The sequence below is a fragment of the Bos mutus genome, chromosome 19 (genome assembly GCF_027580195.1).
Source record: "Bos mutus isolate GX-2022 chromosome 19, NWIPB_WYAK_1.1, whole genome shotgun sequence".
NCBI classification, from domain to species: Eukaryota; Metazoa; Chordata; class Mammalia; order Artiodactyla; family Bovidae; genus Bos; species Bos mutus.
Window position 1 is genome coordinate 31,515,989 of NC_091635.1, and position 22,159 is coordinate 31,538,147.

At 40.2% G+C, this 22,159-nt stretch overlaps 1 protein-coding gene across 1 annotated transcript in view; it reads right to left on the bottom strand.

Annotated features, from left to right (window-relative positions):
- Nucleotides 1-520: 520 nt before the first annotated feature.
- LOC102283429 (leucine-rich repeat-containing protein 37A) overlaps nucleotides 521-22,159 on the bottom strand; it is a 49,364-nt gene continuing 27,725 nt past the window's right edge. Inside the window, exons 6-13 of the mRNA XM_070357330.1 lie at nucleotides 20,583-20,654; nucleotides 17,236-17,310; nucleotides 10,679-10,797; nucleotides 7,898-8,175; nucleotides 6,368-7,633; nucleotides 5,870-5,974; nucleotides 2,284-2,327; nucleotides 521-924 (exon numbers count right to left, since the gene is read on the bottom strand). Of these exons, the coding sequence (XP_070213431.1) occupies nucleotides 642-924; nucleotides 2,284-2,327; nucleotides 5,870-5,974; nucleotides 6,368-7,633; nucleotides 7,898-8,175; nucleotides 10,679-10,797; nucleotides 17,236-17,310; nucleotides 20,583-20,654 (2,242 nt within the window). The 3' untranslated portion in view covers nucleotides 521-641. The remainder of the gene's footprint in view (nucleotides 925-2,283; nucleotides 2,328-5,869; nucleotides 5,975-6,367; nucleotides 7,634-7,897; nucleotides 8,176-10,678; nucleotides 10,798-17,235; nucleotides 17,311-20,582; nucleotides 20,655-22,159) is intronic.

The following is a 22,159-nucleotide window of genomic DNA, read 5'->3' on the forward strand; positions in this document are numbered from 1 at the left end:
GTAAATACTTGTACTTGATGAACCAGGAGAGCGAGCACCAGAGAAATCATTATTTGATTTAATGATCTATGCCCCCTGAGGATGACCTGTTTTCCAGTTCCCAGGGGCTGGTTATACTGGGGAAACAAGGGATGGAAGGCCCCCTCCATCCCTGTATTTATCCTCTTCTGCCCGCGTTTCCTCTGGTGGAAGTTCTGGCTGCCCTGAGGGAGTCTAGTTTCAAAAAAAAGCTCTGCTCTTTTCTTGCAGGCCCTTGATAGTGATACATAAATACTCAACTATTGACATTTTAATTCCTTACCACATGGTTAGAATTGGTTATGGATTTATACATTTTAATATGAGAAAAATAAGTATTTTACAAGTGATGTTGAGAAGCCAGTATTAGAAAATAAAACCTGCAGGTGGCTTGTGGCAGGACAGGGCTCACTCTGTGGCGGTGTCGGCGGCTGCCTCGCTCTCCTCACCCGTCGGCTCTTCAGCAGCCGAATCTGTAGCCGGAGGAGCCTCCTCTGTCGGTGCTTCAGGGGCCCCCCTGGGATAAGAAGAAAGAGCGCCAAAGCGTTTAGTCTCGAAAGGGGCAATTACACTTTTCATTATTTCCTCATCTGAGGCAAGAAGTAGAAATTGTCCCCTATCGTTTACCCTGCATTCTTATTGAAAATCTCATCCTCTTCTGAAGACTCCTTGTCATGTAGCTTCTGTGCCATGTTTTTCTTGCGTGTGGCGTTGAGAGGCCTGTACATGTCCTGAAGCCAAAGTGGCCGCCGCCTCCAGAAAAAGCCCTCCTGGGACACAGAGAGCGACATGTTAGTTCTGCTTCTCCCCTGCTTCCTCTGGCCACAGCGCTTTATCTCTCCCAAACCTACCTGACTCTCACTTGTCCCTGAGCTTCTCTTATGCAGCAGAAATCCAAAAAAGCCCCTTGGAGGAAAGCACACACAGTCAGTGTCACGTGCTGCTTTCCGTCTCTCACAGTGTGTTTGCTCTGGTCTCACCAGGGCTAAATGGGACTTCAGTCAGCAACCACAATGAGCAAAGTCACCACAGACCTGCGGTGTTGAGAATCACTCCATGCATGCCGGCCTTCCAGAAGCTCTCCGGGTCTGTCCAAAATGGCCCCCCCACCCACATCTCTGGGGAGACCTGTGCATGTGGCTTAGCATGGCCTACAGGCATGACTGCAACCCCACTCACATTTCTCGGCCCTCAGCCAACTGCCCTCGTGCAGTGAACACGCTGCACAACCGTGCCGGGCAAAGGCATGTTTCTTCCAGGAGCATTCCACACTAGCCCCTGGGACTTAGTCTCACGTGCAGCATTTGCTGGGGTGGGGGTGGGGGAGGGGAGGAGGTGCTTCTGTTTTCTTAGCTGCTCTATCTGACAAACTGCATCTCAGCAGGTAAACCCCTAAGTCCAACTAGCAAAGTTTTGTAGCACTCTGACTTGCATATGGCAGGTTGTCACTGAGGTGTGAGTGAGTTGTGAAATCAGTTTAAAGGTTATGACCAGCAGGAAAACACAAAAGTATTCTTTTTGAAAACAAAGAGAATTGAAAAAAACAAAACAAAACGGAGTGCACAATGAGTTTGTATCAGAAACCACTTCTGTCCATAAGTATGTGGTGTCCTGAGCTGTGACATAAAATGCAGCTCACAGTCCACGCACAATGTGATCATGAGGGGCTTCGTTGGAAAGGCACCACCTTCTTTCTGATAATCACTATCAGCGTGACCACGGGGCCAGATGTTTTCTCTTTCTCCATTTTTTTTTTTGTTATAAAAGGAAAAGACAAACTACTGTCTAAAGTTTCTTCCAGTTAAAACTTTATGAGGTTTGGATAAAGGGAATATGGATTGGGGGCTGAAAACCAGGAGGATGAGAAGGGAAGCTTTCCTCCCCTTTACAGAAAGAACACATAATTTGTTCTACTTTTCATCAGCTTTGAGTAAGGCTAGCCCCCAAATCTCTAACTTCCCTACCCCAGAACCTCCAAGAACACCTCTGACCTCGCCTGATGCCTACCACCGGCAGGACAACCGAAACCTCTCTCCGTCTACCCTCTTTCCTTCGAGAACAAGTGAAACCAGATGAATCCATCCCAGTCCTGTGCTAGGCCAGATTTGGGAGGGAGGTTGGGGAGCTAGTTCTGCTGATAAATAAATTAGCGTAAAGCATTAGGGTAAATAAAGCTTCTTCCTGCCTTTGGTGAGGAGACTAAAACAGATGAGTTCTCAGCTCTCCTCTAGTTCTAAAATTCTACTTTAAAAGACCAATATTTACCTTCTGCTTCCTTCTTCCTCTGATGTTGTTCTATGAGAATAGATCTGTTTTAAAAGAAAACATGATCACTATCATGACAGCCACTTCCAAATCTTTATTCATTACTTTTTATTTTCAGTCTTATGTACCCAGTGAGTTGATAACATTTTTAAGGACAGGAATTCTATCCTGTTTAAGAATTCTTTGACTCTCCCACAGTACCTAACCTTGGGTGCTGCATGCAGCTGGTGATACATTTTATGGACCATTTTAGATCATGTTCAACAGATAATTCCTAACAAAAAACTTTCAGAAGTAGGGAAAGAAAACAGAAGTATTGACCAGAAACCTAAGCACTGTTTAAAAATCAAGAACAGGGGGAAGATGCCTATCATTACTGTTACTATTGATCACTGTGGAGAAGGGGGGTCCTAATCAGTACAGTAAGAAAACGGTAGAATTGGAAAGGAAGAAATAAACATATCTGCATATGAATGATGGACTTTAGAAGATCAAAGGAATCAACCAAAATTTTAAGTACTGTAAGTAATACAAGAATTCAGTAAGATGGCTTATGTATAAAATCAAGAAATCAACATATAAGCTTTAATAGCTTTCCTATATAGCACAAGTAACTAGCTAAAAAAATAGAAAAAAGATCCCATTTATAATATTAATAAGATGCATAAAGTAACTAGGAATAAACTCAACCAAAAATGCATAAGACTTATGTAATGAGAATATTAAAACCTTCCTGAAGGACATTGAGAAGCAATACATACATGGCATGGGATTCTATCTTCCAAGAATACTGTAAGGATGTCAATTCTCCTCAAATTAACCTACAAATTCAATGCAACCTTATTTATATCCAAGGAAATTTTTAAACAAAACCAGGTGAGCTGACATTTGGTAGAGAATATATGCAAGAACACTTATGAAATGTATGAAAAAGAAGATCAAAGAGCAGGGCCTTACCCCAACAGATATAAAATTACATGTTATAGAGTAACTGGAGTTAAGCAGTGTGATATTGAAAAGATAATAGGAAAAGATAACTGGATCAACAGAATAGAATCCAAGTAAAGATAGTATTTTAGACAGGGGAGAAAGAATGAATCATTTCGTACTGGGGAAAAAGTTAGATTCCCTACCTCAACCACACTAAAAATCAAATACAGCAAGTTCTAGGCAGATTATAAAAGTACTTGAAAATGATGATTAGAGATGATTTTTACATCATGAGGTGACAAAGGCTTGGCGAACAAAACCTGCTGCACACGAGCCTGGAGGCGAGGACGGCCCAGTGTGGTGGCAGGCTGTCAGTGCCTCTCCTACTCTTCTCAGCCCTCACCCCCTTCTCTCCTGGATTGTCTATCTTCTTCCTGGTGATTTATAAAACCCCTTGGAGTTCCCTAGTGGTCCAGTGGTTAGGACTCTGTGATTTTACTGTGGTGGTCTGGATTTGATCCCTGGTCAGGAACGAAGACCCTGCAAGCACAGCACGGCCAAACAGACAAAAACAACCCCCCACCACAAACCTCTTTATAATAAACAAACATTGGCTTTCATTGAATTTCAGCATTGTCTCTGGCTCTAAGGAGACAAGACAGAAGAGCAGAGTAGGGAGCACAGGCTTTGCAGTCAGGTGATACTGGCTCCTGCTTTTGGTTTGACCACTGGGGCCTCATGCTGATTTCCTTCCTTCCCCACGAAGAGAGAACTCACATCTTCCTCTTGCGGCAGTTTCACTTTATCAATAATATCACAGGACTGATCAAAAATAAGAATGCCAAATTCTTACTTGACAATGAGAAATACATCTGTTCTACAGACAGGGCACCTTTGTCTACACAACCAGAGAATTAAACTTCTGTAGAGACAGGCCTCCAAAGCACACCAAAGCACAACCACACACTCAAAAGGCTACTTGGTGAGAACAGAATTAGAACCAAAGCAATCAGCTGAATCCCACATTAAATGGAAAGGCCTGCGGTAGCCAGATGCTCTCAACAGGTGCTGCCTGGCGATGGGCCTGACTCTTCAGTTACGCTGCCTCAGGTGCCATCTCTACTCTTGGACAAGGTGAGGCTGGGCACTGCCGGTCCCTCTTCACCTTTTCTGTACTTTCACTACTGACCATCCCTCCTGCAGACGGACACATTTCTCTTTAGCAGGTAACACATCATGTCAGGTTTTATTCAAGTCTGACAGACCAGGAAGCCATTGGTCCCTACACCGCTCTGCTCCCCTCCATGAGGCTCTTATGGAGCCACCTTCTAAAGAACTGTTTACCACTTTTGTAAGTTCTGAGGTGAGAGGACTGCTTTGCTGGGGCCCCTAAGAACTGGTGACAGGCCTCATGGGACTAGGGTCAAGAGGGCTGGATTATTCCGGGAAGTCTATTTGAAGAAAGATGAACTTGAGTTGGCTTTTGAGAGTCAGGACTCCCACAGGCAGAGTAAAATAAAGGAATTCGTCTGCGCAAAGCCACACGTAAAAGCAGCAATGGGTACGGTGTAATGAGCACGTGGTGAGGGGCTGCTTTGGCTGGAATAGAGGGCTGCCGGGACAGAAGAAAAGATAAAGTGGATTGACTTGGTAGAGTAGAATCAAGATGGTCAGCTCATCAAAATTGCACTTTTGGACTTCCCTGCTGGTGCTGTGGATAGGAGTCCGCCTGCCAATGCAGGAGACATGGGTTTGATCCCTGGACCAGGAAGACCCCACATGCCATGGAGCAACTAAGCCCGTATGCTGCAACTACTCAGCTCCCACACGTAGAGCCTGTGCTCTGCAGCAAGAGAAGCCACCACAATGAGAAGCCTGTGCACAGCAAGGAAGAGTAGCCCTACCACTTGTCTTGACCAGAGAAAGCCCACACAAAGCAACAAAGACCCAGGGCCACAAAAATAAATCAATAATTAAGGTTATATAAAAAAAAAATCTTCCTCTGAATGTTAGCAACTGCCTGTTGGGGAAAGTAATAAGCCATTATGTAACTGAAGGAAAGGTAAGGAGGCTAGCTCCAGGAAGATGCTACTCTAAACAGGACATACTTCAAGGTGGCCTAATGCAGGATTCTTACTTGTAGTGCTCTCATGGAACCTGTTTACACAATGCCTAACACACTGGAGAAGACAGCTGCTAAGGAGATCTAAGGGACTGATAAGATCGCACTTCTATCTATCAGCGGGATCCTTTTAGCCCTCCTAGGGTGACCGACAGCTACGTGAGGGTGGAAATGATGTATCTCTCATCACTGCAGCCACCAAGGAGAGAAATCAAGGTAGCGTGAGAATGACTGTGAGTACATCAAATCCACATGGTGTTCTGAGTCAAGAAATGTTACTATCGTGTCAACTCTGGCTTCTTATAAACTTAACTGGTCAGAATAGTCTAATGGCTTGTTATCTTGGATTCAGTTCCACAGATATCTCCTGGGAGTGGAGCTCCTATGAAAACCCTGGGAACACACCCTTCAGTAAAAGAACGAAGTACATCTCAGTCTTGTGACTGAAGAGGAGTATCAAGTACTAGCAGGCGGAAAGGTGGCTTTGAATTTTCGGGTTGGGGGTTCTGAATCTGAATTAATAATCATCCTTACCTCAATGAGACAGAACATTATAATCAAAAACATCACTACTACAGTCACAGATATTGCCAAGATGAGTTTGTTGTTATAGCCGTAACCTGGAACTTCTTTTGCGAGCTAAAAATAAATAATAACAAGTTTTTAAAAACAGGGAGCTGGAAAGGATGAAAGCTGAGTATTCTTAAACCTATTCTAAATAATAGCTAACTATTCTTAAACTACTAGAAGACTCCATCCTTTTCAGATGGATAGCTTTTATCAGAAAAAACCATATTTAAAGTTATTGATCTCATCGTTAGCATTTTCTTCTACAATGTATTTATCTTGTGTGTTATGTCCTCTTCTCATCTACCCCAGGAATAGTGCCACCTTCTCTGAATGAGCAGAGTGGGAGGTCATTGTCTTAGCCAGCTTGGCCGAGACAAGATACAGACCAGGAGCCCCAGGTTTTCCTGCTTGGGCACTTCAATGGCATGTCCTAAGGTCCCATGTTTCAGGCGTGATCCTCACCTCACTGGGCTCCTGTTCTTTCTGTTCACTCTGGGCTTCTGTGCTCTCATTGATGTAGTTGTCAGTTTTCCACTGGTCCGTATCCCATTCTGCCTTGGACACCTTTATTTCTTGCTGCTCACTGAGAAGCTTCATCAAGAGGCCTGTTCTGGAGATGAGTTTGGCGCACGCCAGCTGCACGTGGGTCTCAGAGCAGTCCATTTTCAGAGTCCGGATGACGTGAGCAATGAGCTTTCTCACGTCATTGTTGGGGATGAGGGACCGTAGCTGCTGGTTAAGCTGACTTTCAAACTGATCGCCTGGGGATGAGAGCACTGGGAAGCTGACGCTTGGGGGCTTAGAGGCGAACTCAATGCCCACATTGTGGTACTCCCATTGTGTTTCATTGGTGTGCTTAACAGGTGGCATGAAGTCCGCAGCAACAGTAGAATGTGCACTGGAGACATTAATTTGAGCAGTGATTCCAGGTCTGGTTTCTTTTGGCCGAGTAATGTTTCCCGAAGAGATAACTGCTTCAGAAACATGTGGAGTATTGTTCACTGAACTAGAGTTTTCTTTAGGAGGGTTTGAAAGAGAATATAATTCTGAAAAACGGTTTTCCTGAGGATCCAGTAATCCTGAAGATGAAAATGCCTCTCGTGGAGGGGAATTGATGAGACTCCTCACTGCAGAGAACAGAGGCCTTCTGGCCAGCATCATTCTATTGAGTGAACCTTTCTTTCTCAGCTTTCGACTTACTTTGGCCTTTAGTGTTCTGTGGGGCATCCGAGAGCGAGTTTTATGGAAGATGTATTTCTTTCCGGAATGCGAGACTGGTTTGGAAGACTTCATGTTTCTCACTCTAGCATCAGCATCTTCTAAAACGAAAATGGTGTAGGACAAGTCTTTTGATTTGTTTTTAGCCTCAGGTTGGGGTTTTGGAGGGAGGGGGTCAGAAGGCCTGCCCCGAGAGTACTGTTTCAGGAAAGAAGAGACGGCTGCCTTGTGTTCCTTCATGAACGAAGGCTCTGTGTTGAAGGAGTTCCCCACTAACTTCCTGGGCCTCTGCACCATGTCCAGCTCATCCAGCTCCCTTGGGGATGGCCTCCTGAGCCTTCTTTCTTTGGCAGTGTTCTCCACAAGTGGCTGGGCATTCTGTTTCTTCTCGCTGCTCTCATCTCCCGCATCTTTGAAGTGCCTTTTCTGTAGGCCCCTTGGGTGCTTGAGGACCCTGTTCACTCTCAGCAGCCTTTGCCCTGGGCTGTCAATCTCAGCTGGGCTGTTTTCCTGTGGTTGGGCTTTTTCCAGTTTCTTCGGAAACATCTGGCGTTTAAATTTGGGACCCAAAAGGTTGGCATGGATAAGCATAGCCGTTTTTTCTTTCTTTTTAACTTCATCAATTTTTTCTTGAATTTCTGCATCTAACAAGTTTTCCAGAAAATAGAGTTTCCTCAATTTATTTTTATAAGTCGAATTGTTGTCTATAGGCTTAACAGAAGGTTTTTTTGTATTGTTTTTGAAATGGCCCACTGGCATATCTCCTTCATGGGCATTTGTAAAAAGAAGTTGAATGAAGGGCAATAATGTTGATTCAACATCTTCTAGATTTCCCTCTGAGAAATAAGGCAGTATGTAATTCAGTGCGCTGATCACATCACTTTCATCATTAAAGTCCAGCTGCTCATTCATAAAGGCTGACAGACTGACAGCACTTTTGTCTGAGGACGCCCTCTCGGGTTCAATAGTCAGCTCCGTGCTGGTGTTCTTCTTCCGGGCTTGTAACACCTTCATGAACGATCCTTCTGCATTCCCTATAGATGTATTTTCATCTGTCAAAAGAGAAGAAACTGCTTTTGATAACTGAAGACTGATGGGAGAGCTTTTTGTCAGTCCATAATCATGTATCCCAGACAAATAAATTAGGCATCAGCAAATGTTTGACTGCCACTTGGAAGAGAGAGAAAGAAACCCAAACATAAGTCAATGATTGACAACAATAAAAGGTGAAAAAAGATATCTTTTGAAAAAATGACCATCCACTCAGAAGATTCTGTGGCATGAAATATAGTAATTATATTTAGGATCACTCGCCTGGCTCCCAAGGGACTGGCAGGAAGACAAAGATTCCTCTACTCAGATCTACTGTGACTCCTCACAGTCACATACCCCACCCGGTCCTGCCTCAGATGCAGAGGAGTGTAAGGTCTCCTCCCTTCGCCTCTCCAGCGCACTTGCGTTCTTACCACTATCACAAATGATGAAGACCACAACTGCTGCCGACAGGTCATCATCCGAACGTGTCCTCCACCCACCCACTGAGTCCTTTGCTCAGTCCCTGCCTCCATATATTCAGCCTCTAGAAGAGAGGGCTCTATGTCCAAAACTCTTACGTCCCCTTGGCTCTTTGCTGACATTCAGGCAGGGATCAATGAGCTAACAGATTTGCCAGCCTATATGCCAGTGTGGAATGTTCAACAGATCAATAGAATAATACTTGAAGTACTATAATGCAGAAGGGAAAAGCAACTTCCGTCAGTTGCCTACTTTGCTTTCATTTCATTTCACTTCTAATATTTCCAGTGTTTTGGGAAACCACCCAAAGCTTCTGACTGTATATGTATCGTTGTGTAGCTAGGCTTCTCTTCCAAAAGGATTAAAAATTTTAGTGGTGGTGGCAAGGGTCAAAGGAGGACATAAGGGTCATGAGAGAGGAGGGGCATGGGTGTGCAGAGAGCCTAAAATCGGAGACAGGAGATCTGGGTACTAGGCCATTGCACTGAATACCTCGGACCTTGCTTTTCCTCATCTGCAAAAGGAGATTAAAAATGCCTTTTCTGGCCCACTTCTCAGGGAGAAGGGAGTAATATAATTGGTAAAAACAATTGTTTTGAGCAGTTCCCTGGTGGTATAATGGTTGCTGCTAAGTTGCTTCAGTTGTGTCCGACTCTGTGCGACCCCATAGATGGCAGCCCATCAGGCTCCCATCCCTGGGATTTTCCAGGCAAGAGTACTGGAGTGGGTTGCCATTGCCTTCTCCAGGTATAATGGTTAGGATTCGGTATTTTCACTGCCATGGCTCAGGTTCTATCCCTGGTCAGGGAACTTAGTGGCCAAAATAAAATTTAAAAAAAAAAATCAAAAATTGTCTTTATGTAAGTAACAAAGTGTTATTATTTATGATGTGTTCTAGGACACGACTGATCGACTTCACTTTCACTTTTCACTTTTCACTTTCATGCATTGGAGAAGGAAATGGCAACCCACTCCAGTGTTCATGCCTGGAGAATCCCAGGGACAGGGGGGCCTGGTGGGCTGCCATCTACGGGGCCGCACAGAGTCGGACCTGACTGAAGTGACTTAGCAGCAGCAGCAGCAGCAGACCATTGATAGACACCTGTATTCAAGCTATCTGGGTATCAAAGCACATTTTGGAGGTTATCAAGTTAGTGCCAACAAATCTAATATATAGAAAAATAGTCAGAAGCACCTGAGTGTTTTGTGGATAGAAAAGTTTGAGATTCAGAACAAGTTCAGAGCTGGACAGTCTAAGAATAAAACTGCTCTTCCCCGGTGGCGCTAGTGGTAAAGAACCTACTTGCCAATGCAAGAGATGTAAGAGATGCAGGTTCGATCCCTGGGTTGGGAAGAACCCCTGGAGGAGGGTATGGTAACATACTTCAGTAGTCTTGCCTGGAGAATCTCATGGACAGAGGAGTCTGGTGGGCAACAGTCCATAGCATCTCAAAGAGTCAGACACGACTGAAGCAACTTAGCACACACACAGTGCACCCCCCTTTAGAAGAGCTAGCTGGCAGCTTCTGGTGGTGGAACCAGAAACTCTCAGGCTCCGCCGTAAGACAGCATCACTTGTACTCTTTTATAATATTATAAAAATAGACAAAATATCAAAAATATGTTTACATCTATCCTATAAGACAAAGGATACTTGAGACCTAAGGTATATAGAATCAGTTTACAAACTGATGCACTGTATGAGTAAGTTCTCATTTGCAGACAGCACAGAATACATTATGTGGCCATTCGTGTTAATGCCCTTCCCCCTTTCATTCCTTTTTCTTGTTCTTTTATGTATGTATATCAGTTACCTTATTAAGTTAACAATGTAACTAAGCTATTATTAGCTTAATAATGTAACCAAGAATCTGATTTTTAGTAAAAGTAGTTCTTAGAAATTTAGGGATGTGGAACTCTGAATGAATAAAAATAATGCAATTACATTATTAATTTTAAAATTTATCATCACTGGTTAAAAATAAAAATTAAAGAATTAGAAGAAAATTTAAAAATTACCATCAGGAAATTCAGACTCACCACAAAATGTGACGTTTGTCAGGCAATCACTGTCACAATGCAGTTTGACTGTCTTGCAGACAACCTCGATAGTGTTTTTGAATTGGCAGAGGCAGCAGGCCATACGAATAGGTAAGATCCTATAAATGGAAATGCAGAGAATCAAATTTGTGGTAAAGGAATTACTTGAGTAGGCTGAAGAGGCAGGCCAAGGCCACCACAGGCCAGTGCATAAAGGAGTTAGTTCTTGGGGCATATGGACTGGAGAACTGGATACAGATCAGTTGGCCAGTTGCTGCTCTTGACTGTTGAAAATAAATATAGAGGCCAGAGGTGCCCAACAGAAGGATTAGGGTGGCAGTGGGGATGGTATGCCTAGAAAAAAGGGAATAGGGACTAGAATTGGGTGACATTGATCTGTAGTTTAATTCAGAAATATCTCCTTCCAACCCAAAAACTTCATTTTGGGTTGACAGTACACAGAAGTAGGCAGACTTCTAAGAAGAATCTGAATAAGTCCCCTTATTTAGTCTCTTTTTCAATTCCTATTTATGAGTAATAAATACATTAGAAATTACTTTAGGAATAAAAAAACACTGTGTGGTTAAAACAATAATAGAGATCTCATTGACCAAATCTGGACAATGTGAACATTCAAAAGAATGACATTATCATTATAATAAGTTATAATTAGAGTACATGAGTTTATAATGATATTCAAAAAGAAAAGTGAGGGAGCTCTGCTTTAGAGAATAATAACAGGTAATAAATGAGAAAGGAATGATAAAATTAGGAAAGTGTCATTTTACAACTATCAATGTAATAGTTGATTCAGACAAGGATTATCATTGATGCACAGCTGGGTAAAGAGTTGTCTGGAAGTAGGATCTTCACTGATCCCAAAGTTCAGCCCACATATTATTTATCAATTACCAAGGGGGAAAATAACTTTACAATGGAGACATATGTAAGATATCACCTTAATCAAGTGATCAGACTTAGCATTGGGCCACTTGAAGTGATGAAGTAGGAAGGATACATCACTTATATAGTATTCTTCTCCAAAATGTTTACTTTGAATCTAATGAGGAAACAGACAAATCCAGATTGTGGGGCAAATTACAAAACAATTGGCTTAGATTCTTTAGAAATGCCAACGTCATAAAAGACCAAAAAAAAAAAAAAATAGCAGGGAAACATTCTACATTAAGGGAAACAAAGACATGACATGCAATGCCTAGTCTTCGATTGGACTCCATATCAAAACAAAACAGACTTAAAGAATATTATTGGCTTCAGGTCAAGATGAAGTAGCAAGGACCAATTTAACCTTTTACCTGAAACAATGAAAAAATCAAACAAAACATACGAAAAACAAAACATACAAAAAACAGTTTTCAAGAAACTGGACCTCAGGCAATCAAATTCAGTGATCCCCAAGAGATGGGAGATAAATGAAGTGACCCCTTTGATTGCCGTAGCTTACTTCTTTAAGAGAATTTCCAGGTCATGGTACAGGGAAGAGAAACCCTTCCCTGGGTAAGGAAGACTGGTAGACTCCCCAGATGAAGAAATAGAGCTGAGAATCTGGGAAAACCAAGGTGATCAGAGTTCACAAAGCAGAGTAATGGAGGGTAAAGAAATACACAGACAAAGAACTCTGGAGATATGCAGAGGGAGCTCTTAAGTATTCAACAAAGTATTGGTCACACAACATTTGTGTGAGGAATTAACTGATGCCAGGAAAAGAACCACAGGAAAGGATTAATAATAAGAATAACTGCAAAATTCTGGAAAGCAATTATCCTTCAATAAAAAATAAATTTTAAAAAATTAATAAATTTTTTTAAAAGTAAAAAAAAAGATTAACTGGATATCACACAGGGTTGGGTGTTCCTACAAGTCAGAAGACAAAACCTCATGGTACGCAGAAAGGACTTGTCTCAGTAGTTGCAAATAATGAATTCTAGACTAAAGGTTACTTGAAGTGCTACCTAATGAATCTTAAAAGCTAGACCTAAAAGAATAGAATTGTTTTGAGTAACTTAACTTTACCCAAAACAAAGCCCAAGCATTTTATAAAAATATATAGCATACAATGAGCTAAAAATTCATAATGTCTAGAATCATATGAAAATTACCAGGCATGCAAGTAAGCAGGAAAATGTGACCTATATTGGAGAAAAAAGCAATCAATCAAAACTAACTCATTATCTATACAGATATAAGAATTAGTAGAAAAGGACATTTTAAAAATTATAACATGAAAAAGCTGGCTGACTGGCTGACTGCTGGCTGGCTTAAAACTTAACATTCAAAAAACTAAGATCATGGCATGTGGTCCCATTACTTCATGGCAAATAGAAGGGGAAAAAGCGGTAGCAGTGACAGACGTTCTTTTCTTGGGCTCCAAAATCACTGCAGACAGTGACTGCAGCCATGAAATTAAAAGATGCTTGCTTTTTGGAAGAAAAACTATGACAAACCTAGACAGCATATTAAAAAGCAGACATACCACTTTGCCAACAAAGGGCTATATAGTCAAAGCTATGATTTTTCCATTAGTCATGTATGGATGTGAGAGTTGGACCATAAAGAAGGCTAAGCATTGAAAAATTGATGCTTTTGAATTGTGGTGCTGGAGAAGACTCTTGAGAGACCCTTGGACAGCAAGGAGATCAAATCAGTCAATCCTAAAGGAAATCAACCCTGAATATTCATTGGAAGGACTGATGCTGAAGTCGAAGCTCTAATCCTTTGACCACCTAATGTAAACAGCCAACTCATTGGGAAAGAAGGATTGAAGGCAAAAGAAGAGGGTGACAGAGGATGAGATGGTTAGATTGCACCACTGATTCAATGGGCATGAATTTGGGCAAACTCTGGCAGATAGTGAAGGGCAGGGAAGCCTGGTATTCTGCAGTCCATGGGGTCACAAAGAGTCAGATACAACTTAGCGACTGAACAACAACAACAACAACATACATGAAAACAGTTATAACAACTGTATTTCATTTGTTACAAAACCCAGACTAAAGACTGAAAATGTTAAGTAGAGGCATGGAAGATGTAAAACAGATCCAAATTGAACTTCTAGAGATTATAAAAACAATGTAGAAATGAAAAAGATACTGGGTGAGGTTGATGGCATATTAGACACTGCAGAAGAAAGGATCAGAAAACATTAAGACATGGTAATAGAAACAACCCAAAATGAAACACAAACAGTAAAAAAACAAAACAAAAAAAATGAAGAGCACATCAATGAACTGTGCAACAACTTCAAGTGACCTAATATATGTATACGTAGAGTCCATGAAGGAGAGGAGAGATACAAAAATTTGAAGAAATAATAGCCAAATTTTTCCCACATTGCTCAACACTATAAACCCACAAAGTTGAGATCAGTGAACTTTAAGCAAAAGAAACATGGACAAAACTACACCAAGGCACAAATAATCAAATTGCTCAAAACCAGCAATAAAGAGAAAAATTTTAAAGCCATTAGAAGAAAAAACTATACACTACATATAGAAAGTGAAGTCGCTCAGTTGTGTCCGACTCTTTGTGATCCCATGGACTGTAGTCTACCAGGCTTCTCTGTCCATGAGATTTTCCAGGCAAGAGTACTGGAGTGGGTTGCCATTTTCTTCTCCAGGAGATCTTCCTGACCCAGGGATCGAACCCAGGTCTCCTGCATTGCAGGCAGACGCCTTACCCTCTGAGCCACCAGGGAATATTACTCACTACATATAGAGGGACAAAGATAACAATGACGGCAGATTTCTTGTTGGAAACAATGTAAACAAATACTAAGTGGATTAACGTAATAACAATTCAAGGAGTGAATTGAATTCTATCAAGAGAGAATTCTATACCCAGATCTTTCAAAAATAAAGGCTATCTCAGACATACAAAAGCTGCAGAATTCATCACTAGTTGATTTTCACTGTAAGAAATGTTAAAAAGTATTTTTAAACAGAAGGAAAATGATACCAGATGGAATCATGGATCTACACAAAAGAATAAAAACACTGTAATTGTATTCACATAGGTAAATATATAAGATTTTTATTATTATTTAAATATCTTTAAAAGATAATCTATTGTTTAACCAAAAAATAATATAGTGTGCTGTTTATGACATAAGTAAAATATATGAAAACAATCCCACAAAGGTCAGGAGTGAAGAAATGGAAGTGCCCTATTGTAAGATTCCTATAGTATTAATGAAATTGTGTAATATCATTCGAAGATAGACTGTGATAAGTTAAAGATGCATACTGTAAACTATAAAGCAATCTTAAAATAACAAAACCTGAGTTATAATGAATTAGCCAACAAAGGAAATAAAATAATAAAATCTACTCAGTCTGAAAGTAGGAAGAAAAAGGAAAAAGAAAGTACGATGGGACAAATAGGAAGCAAATGGCAAGACAATAGATTTAAATGTAATTATATTAAATGTAAATGCTCTAATCACCCTAATTAAAAGAATCATCACACTAGACAAAAAAGCAAAAGCCAACTATATACAAGAACCATCTTCAATAGAAAATAAAAGGTTAAAAGGATAGAAAAAATTATCCTATGCTAACACTAATGAAAAGAAAACTGGAGTGAATGTATCACTTTAAGACAAAGTCAGTGTCAAAGCAGAGATTATTATCAGGGATACAGAATGTTACTTCACCATGATAGAAAGGTCAATTGATGAAGAAGACATTACCTAAAAAGTTATCCATTTGGTAACAGCTTCAAAATATATGAATGAAAAATGAGAGTGGCAAGGAGAAACAAATTAAAAATCTGCAATTATAGTTAGGGATTTCAACATTTCTCTCTCAATAATTAACAGAACAAGTAGATAAAAAATCAGAAAGCACTAGAAGACGTGAACAACACTATCAACCTACTTAACTTAATTGACATTTATAGAACACACCATCCAAATAAAGGAAATCAGTCCTGAATATTCATTGGAAGGACTGATGCTGAAGCTGAAACTCCAGTACTTTGGCCACCTGATGCGAAGAACTGACCTATTGGAAAAGACCCTGATGCTGAGGAAGATAGAAGGCAGGAGGAGAAGGGGACCACAGAGGATGAGATGATTGGATGGCATCACTGACTCTTATGGACATGAGTTTGAGTAAACTCTGGGAGTTGGTGATGGACAGGGAAGCCTGGCGTGCTGCAGTCCATGGGGTTGCAAAGAGTTGGACATGACTGAGCGACTGAACTGAGCTGAAGGTGTGTAATAAACTGTCACAATAAAGACCTACAGAAATCGTTTTTTTAAACTGCAAAAAATTAAAACCTGACCCCTTCCCTCATACCATACATGAAAATTAAATGGATCATAGACCTAAATGTAACTATACAACTTCTGGAAGAAAACACAGGAGAAAATCTTTGTGATTTTTGGATTAGGCAATGGGATCTCAGAAGAAGATTTCTTAGGTAAGACACAAAAAAGCACAAACCATACAAGAAAAATTGCTAGAGTTCTTCAAAATTTTTAAACTTCTGGTCTTCAGAGACACTTTAATAGAATGAGAGTAAATCACAATCTGAGAGAAGATATTTACTAGACACATATCTAAGAGAAAGGACTTATTTTTCAGTGCTCTATAAAGTATTCTTAAAACTCAATATAAATATCCAATTAAAATGGATTTGAACAGACACTTCATTTTAAGAGATATCTGCACATGAATAGACACTCAACAGCATCAGCTATTAGAGAAATGCAAATTAAAGCACAATGAGATTTAACCACACACCTACTAGGAAGGCTTAAATTTTTTAAAACAACTATAAGGATCAGGTGAAGATGTGGAGCAATCCCAACTCTCAGATGTTGCCAGTGGGAATGCAAAATGGAACAGCCACTTTAGAAAACAGTTCAGCAGTTTCTTAAAAAGTTAAATATGCACTTAACATATGATGTAGCAATCCCACCCTTAGGTATTTTATCCCAAAGAAATGAAAATATACATTTGCACAAAACATATGCTCACACATGCATATGAATATTTTTAGAGGTTTTGTTCATAATAGCCAAAAAACAAAACAACTCAGCTGATGTTCATCAACTGATAAATGCATAAACAAACTATATACCCACACAACGAGAATACCACTCAGCATTATTGCTGAGGGATGAACTACCAATAGGTGCAACTGCATCAATAAATCTCCAAGGACACTGGCTGAGTGAAAGGAGTCAGAAACAAAAAGGCCACATACCACATGATTGCATGTACAAGATACTACGGAAAAGGCAAAATTATAAAGACAAAAATCAGATTGGTGGTTGCCAGGGGCTGGTAGTGGGAGGAGGAGACTGACTACAAAGGGACATGAGGGGTCTTTGAGGGGGGTGCAGAAGTTTTCTATATCTCAAATGTAATGGTGGCTACAGAACTATAAGTCTGTCAAAACACATCAAACTATATTTTTAAACCGTGGATTTTATTAAATGAAAATGATACATCAATAAACTTTAAAAAATAATAAAATAAACCTAAAAATACACAATAGAGTGAAAATAAATATAATAAAAATCAACTTACAGTTTTTCCAATTCAAGGGTCATCATGAGAATGCTTTCAATTGTTGTAAGTGACACTTGTGTTGTTCCCATGTCTCTGAAGGAGAAGCCCAAACATGTAAGATATAAACGTATAATATAAACACAAATTCTAAACTTAAAATTTTTAACATGTGACTACTTCAATTCTGACTTCTTATATGCCCAAAGATGGAGAAGCTCTATACAGTCAACAAAAACAAGACCAGGAGCTGACTGTGGCTCAGATCATGAACTCCTTATTGCCAAATTCAGATTTAAATTGAAGAAAGTAGGGAAAACCACTAGATCATTCAGGTATGACCTAAATCAAATCCCTTATGATTATACAGTGGAAGTGAGAAATAGATTTAAGGGACTAGATCTGATAGATAGAGTGCCTGATGAACTATGGACTGAGGTTCGTGACATTGTATAGGAGACAGGGATTAAGACCATCCTCATGGAAAAGAAATGCAAAAAAGCAAAATGGCTGTCTGGGGAGGCCTTACAAATAGCTGTGAAAAGAAGAGAAGCAAAAAGCAAAGGAGAAAAGGAAAGATATAAGCATCTGAATGCAGAGTTCCAAAGAATAGCAAGGAGAGATAAGAAAGCCTTCCTCAGCCATCAGTGCAAAGAGATAGAGGAAAACAACAGAATGGGAAAGACTAGACATCTCTTTAATAAAATTAGAGATACCAAGGAAACATTTCATGCAAAGACAGGCTCGATAAAGGACAGAAATGGTACGGACCTAACAGAAGCAGAAGATATTAAGAAGAGGTGGCAAGAATACACAGAAGAACTGTACAAAAAAGATCTTCACGACCAAGATAATCACGATGGTGTGATCACTGACTTAGAGCCAGACATCCTGGAATGTGAAGTCAAGTGGGCCTTAGAAAGCATCACTATGAACAAAGCTAGCGGAGGGGATGGAATTCCAGTTAAGCTATTTCAAATCCTGAAAGATGATGCTGTGCAAGTACTATACTCAATATGCCAACAAATTTGGAAAACTCAGCAGTGGCCACAGGACTGGAAAAGGTCAGTTTTCATTCCAATCCCAAAGAAAGGCAATGCCAAAGAGTGCTCAAACTACCACACAATTGCACTCATCTCACACGCTAGTAAAGTAATGCTCAAAATTCTCCAAGCCAGGCTTCAGCAATACGTGGACCATGAACTTCCAGATGTTCAAGCTGGTTTTAGAAAAGGCAGAGGAACCAGAGATCAAATTGCTAACATCTGCTGGATCATCAAAAAAGCAAGAGAGTTCCAGAAAAATATCTATTTCTGCTTTATTGACTATGCCAAAGCCTTTGACTGTGTGGATCACAATAAACTGTGGAAAATTCTGAAAGAGATGGGCATACCAGACCACCTGACCTGCCTCTTGAGAAACCTATATGCAGGTCAGGAAGCAACAGAACTGGACATGGAACAACAGACTGGTTCCAAATAGGAAAAGGAGTACATCAAGGCTGTATATTGTCACCCTGCTTATTTAACTTATATGCAGAGTACATCATGAGAAACACTAGACTGGAAGAAACACAAGCTGGAATCAAGATTGCTGGGAGAAATATCAATAACCTCAGATATGCAGATGACACCACCCTTATGGCAGAAAGTGAAGAGGAACTAAAAAGCCTCTTGATGAAAGTGAAAGTGCAGAGTGAAAAAGTTGGCTTAAAGCTCAACATTCAGAAAACGAAGATCATGGCATCTTGTCCCACCACTTCATGGGAAATAGATGGGGAAACAGTGGAAACAGTGTCAGACTTTATTTTTCTGGGCTCCAAAATCACTGCAGATGGTGACTGCAGCCATGAAATTAAAAGATGCTTACTCCTTGGAAGGAAAGCTATGACCAACCTAGATAGCATATTCAAAAGCAGAGACATTACTTTGTCAACAAAGGTCCGGCTAGTCAAGGCTATGGTTTTTCCTGTGGTCATGTATGGATGTGAGAGTTGGACTGTGAAGAAGGCTGAGCGCTGAAGAATTGATGCTTTTGAACTGTGGTGTTGGAGAAGACTCTTGAGAGTCCCTTGGACTGCAAGGAGATCCAACCAGTCCATTCTGAAGGAGATCAGCCCTGGGATTTCTTTGGAAGGAATGATGCTGAAGCTGAAACTCCAGTACTTTGGCCACCTCATGCGAAGAGTTGACTCACTGGAAAAGACTCTGATGCTGGGAGGGATTGGGGGCAGGAGGAGAAGGGGACGACAGAGGATGAGATGGCTGGATGGCATCACTTCGATGGACGTGAGTCTGAGTGAACTCCAGGAGTTGGTGATGGATAGGGAGGCCTGGAGTGCTGGGATTCATGGGGTCGCAAAGAGTTGGACACGACTGAGCGACTGATCTGATCTGACTCCTTGGAAGAAAAGTTATGACTAACCTAGATAGCATATTGAAAAGCAGAGACATTACTTTGCCAACAAACGTCCGTCTAGTCAAGGCTATGGCTTTTCCAGTGGTCATGTATGGATGTGAGAGTTGGACTGTGAAGAAAGCTGAGCGCCAAAGAATTGATGCTTTTGAACTGTGGTGTTGGAGAAGACTCTTGTGAGTCCCTTGGACTGCAAGGAGATCCAACCAGTCCATTCTGAAGGAGATCAGCCCTGGGATTTCTTTGGAAGGAATGATGCTGAAGCTGAAACTCCAGTACTTTGGCCACCTCATGTGAAGAGAGTTGACTCATTGGAAAAGACTCTGATGCTGAGAGGGATTGGGGGCAGGAGGAGAAGGGGACGACAGAGGATGAGATGGCTGGATGGCATCACTGACTCGATGGACGTGAGTCTGAGTGAACTCCGAGAGTTGGTGATGGGAGGCCTGGCATGCTGCAATTCATGGGGTCGCAAAGAGTCGGACATGACTGAGTGACTGAACTGAACTGAACTGACTGATATGTCCTAGATAATTCTAGAGAACTCTTATTGGAGAAATTTAAATTTGCATCATCAAATTAATGACCCTGGTGCTGAACAGTAAAATCTTTATTACCCTGACTTCTCATTTTCAATTGCATCTACCTCTCGTGATAACTTTTTTTTTTTTAAATAATGTACCCCTTATTCCTTTTTGCTTTCTGGGATAAATAATATTCCTACATGCATCTCCATGTTCCATATCTATGTGTGTTCTTCAACACTGCTCTCTTCCTCTGCTGGCTGTCTTACTCATACACATTCTTTAACTTTTTTCCTTGCCAATAACTCTTATATCAATAACCTAGTTAAAATTTAAAGTATGACTTTTTACCCAAAATACTCAACCTGTAACAAAAGTAAGAAAGAGCAGAAATCTTCTCAAGGGCCATGAAAATGCTGCAATACTCACAAATATTTTAATGCTGGCAATTTAAAAAGATACGAATCTTCCACTGCTGTCAAAGGATTACGATTGAGAATTCTGAAAAATGGAATGGAATTAAAATTGTCCACATTTTCAATGACATCCAAGAAAGTTTACATTCATTTTTAGGGCATATGGAATTTGGTAAAAAAATAATCTTTTTCTGTCTTTACCTATAAATCACCCTCAGAATCCGTAAAGCACTATTCCTTTGGGAATTACCCAAGTCTCTAGATGGTAAGAAGGAGAAGAGAAAAAGAGGGAAAAAATAGAAAAATAGTGGATAGCAAAGAAAAAAATACACCAAAGAACCTTTCAGGTCAAAAACCCTAGAAGTGACTATGCTGGTAGGAAGCCCTTGCTCCATAAGAAATACTATTTCTAGGGTCCTCCATAATTCAAGGTGTTTTTCATTTCTAGAAAATTTTTTTATATTTCATAGTTTAAACTACCCAATTAAAGACAAAAATAGGACAGTTCCTTGATTTTGGAGCCAAAGAAGAAGAGATAAATACAAGAGGAACTGGTGAAAGTCACATCCTATGACGTGGTCCCATGTGTATCCTAGGATCACAGCCTTTGCTACAATGTATGTAATCCCGTTTGTCAGTCTCATAGGTGGTCAACAATTTGAAAGCAGTGACAACACTATATTGTCATTGTTATCCCTGTGCCTGACAGAGTGCCTAATATTTACTAGGTAGTTAATAAATGTTTGTTGAATAAATAAATAACATTTGTGTATATATCAAAAAAATGAAAAAATTAATTTTTTTGGAACAAAGTTTTATTCCAAAATACTAGAATAGATTTTCTTCTTAGTTCTTTAAAACAAATAAGGAAAAGGAAAACCAAGAAGAAACAGAAAGGAAAGAAAATCTGTCTTTAGGGTAACTTCACCCAAGAATCACTAACATATTTTTGCAGAATATTATAAAGCTAACATATCATAGCTAACATACAAAGCTAACATATCAGAATATTATAAAGCTAACATATAACAAAGCTAATTATCACAACTAACATCTGTTGGGTTGCTAGGCATCTGTGATTGGCATTTAACATTTAATCCTCATAGTAATCTTACATGATCAACTTATTACCCTATTTTACAAATGAGGAAACTGAGGCACAGAGAAGTTATATAACTTGTTCTAAGTCATCAACCTAGTAAGCAAAACCGGAATTTGTACTCAGTTCTGACTCTAAAGCCTGTGTTTAACCTGTGTGGGAAAAAAAATGAGGGATTAAAGTATCTGTTATGCTAACCTTAATTGTGAGAACACTAAATATAGAAATACCTTTCCAAACTTCATCTATCCACCTGGGAAAGCCTCTATGAGAACTGTACGTTCTCTTTTTCTTTCTTTTCCCTAATCATCTCCCATGATCAAATATTTAATTAGCCTATGGTCACTGAGATTTTAAACAATGTTGTAGGCAAATCAGTAAAACTGATGGAGTAAGGACATCTGAAAATTCATCCCCCAATAAAAGTAATGACAACAAAACTGACCAAAAAATGGTCAGAATCAACTTTTCCTGAACTCTGGAAATTTAAC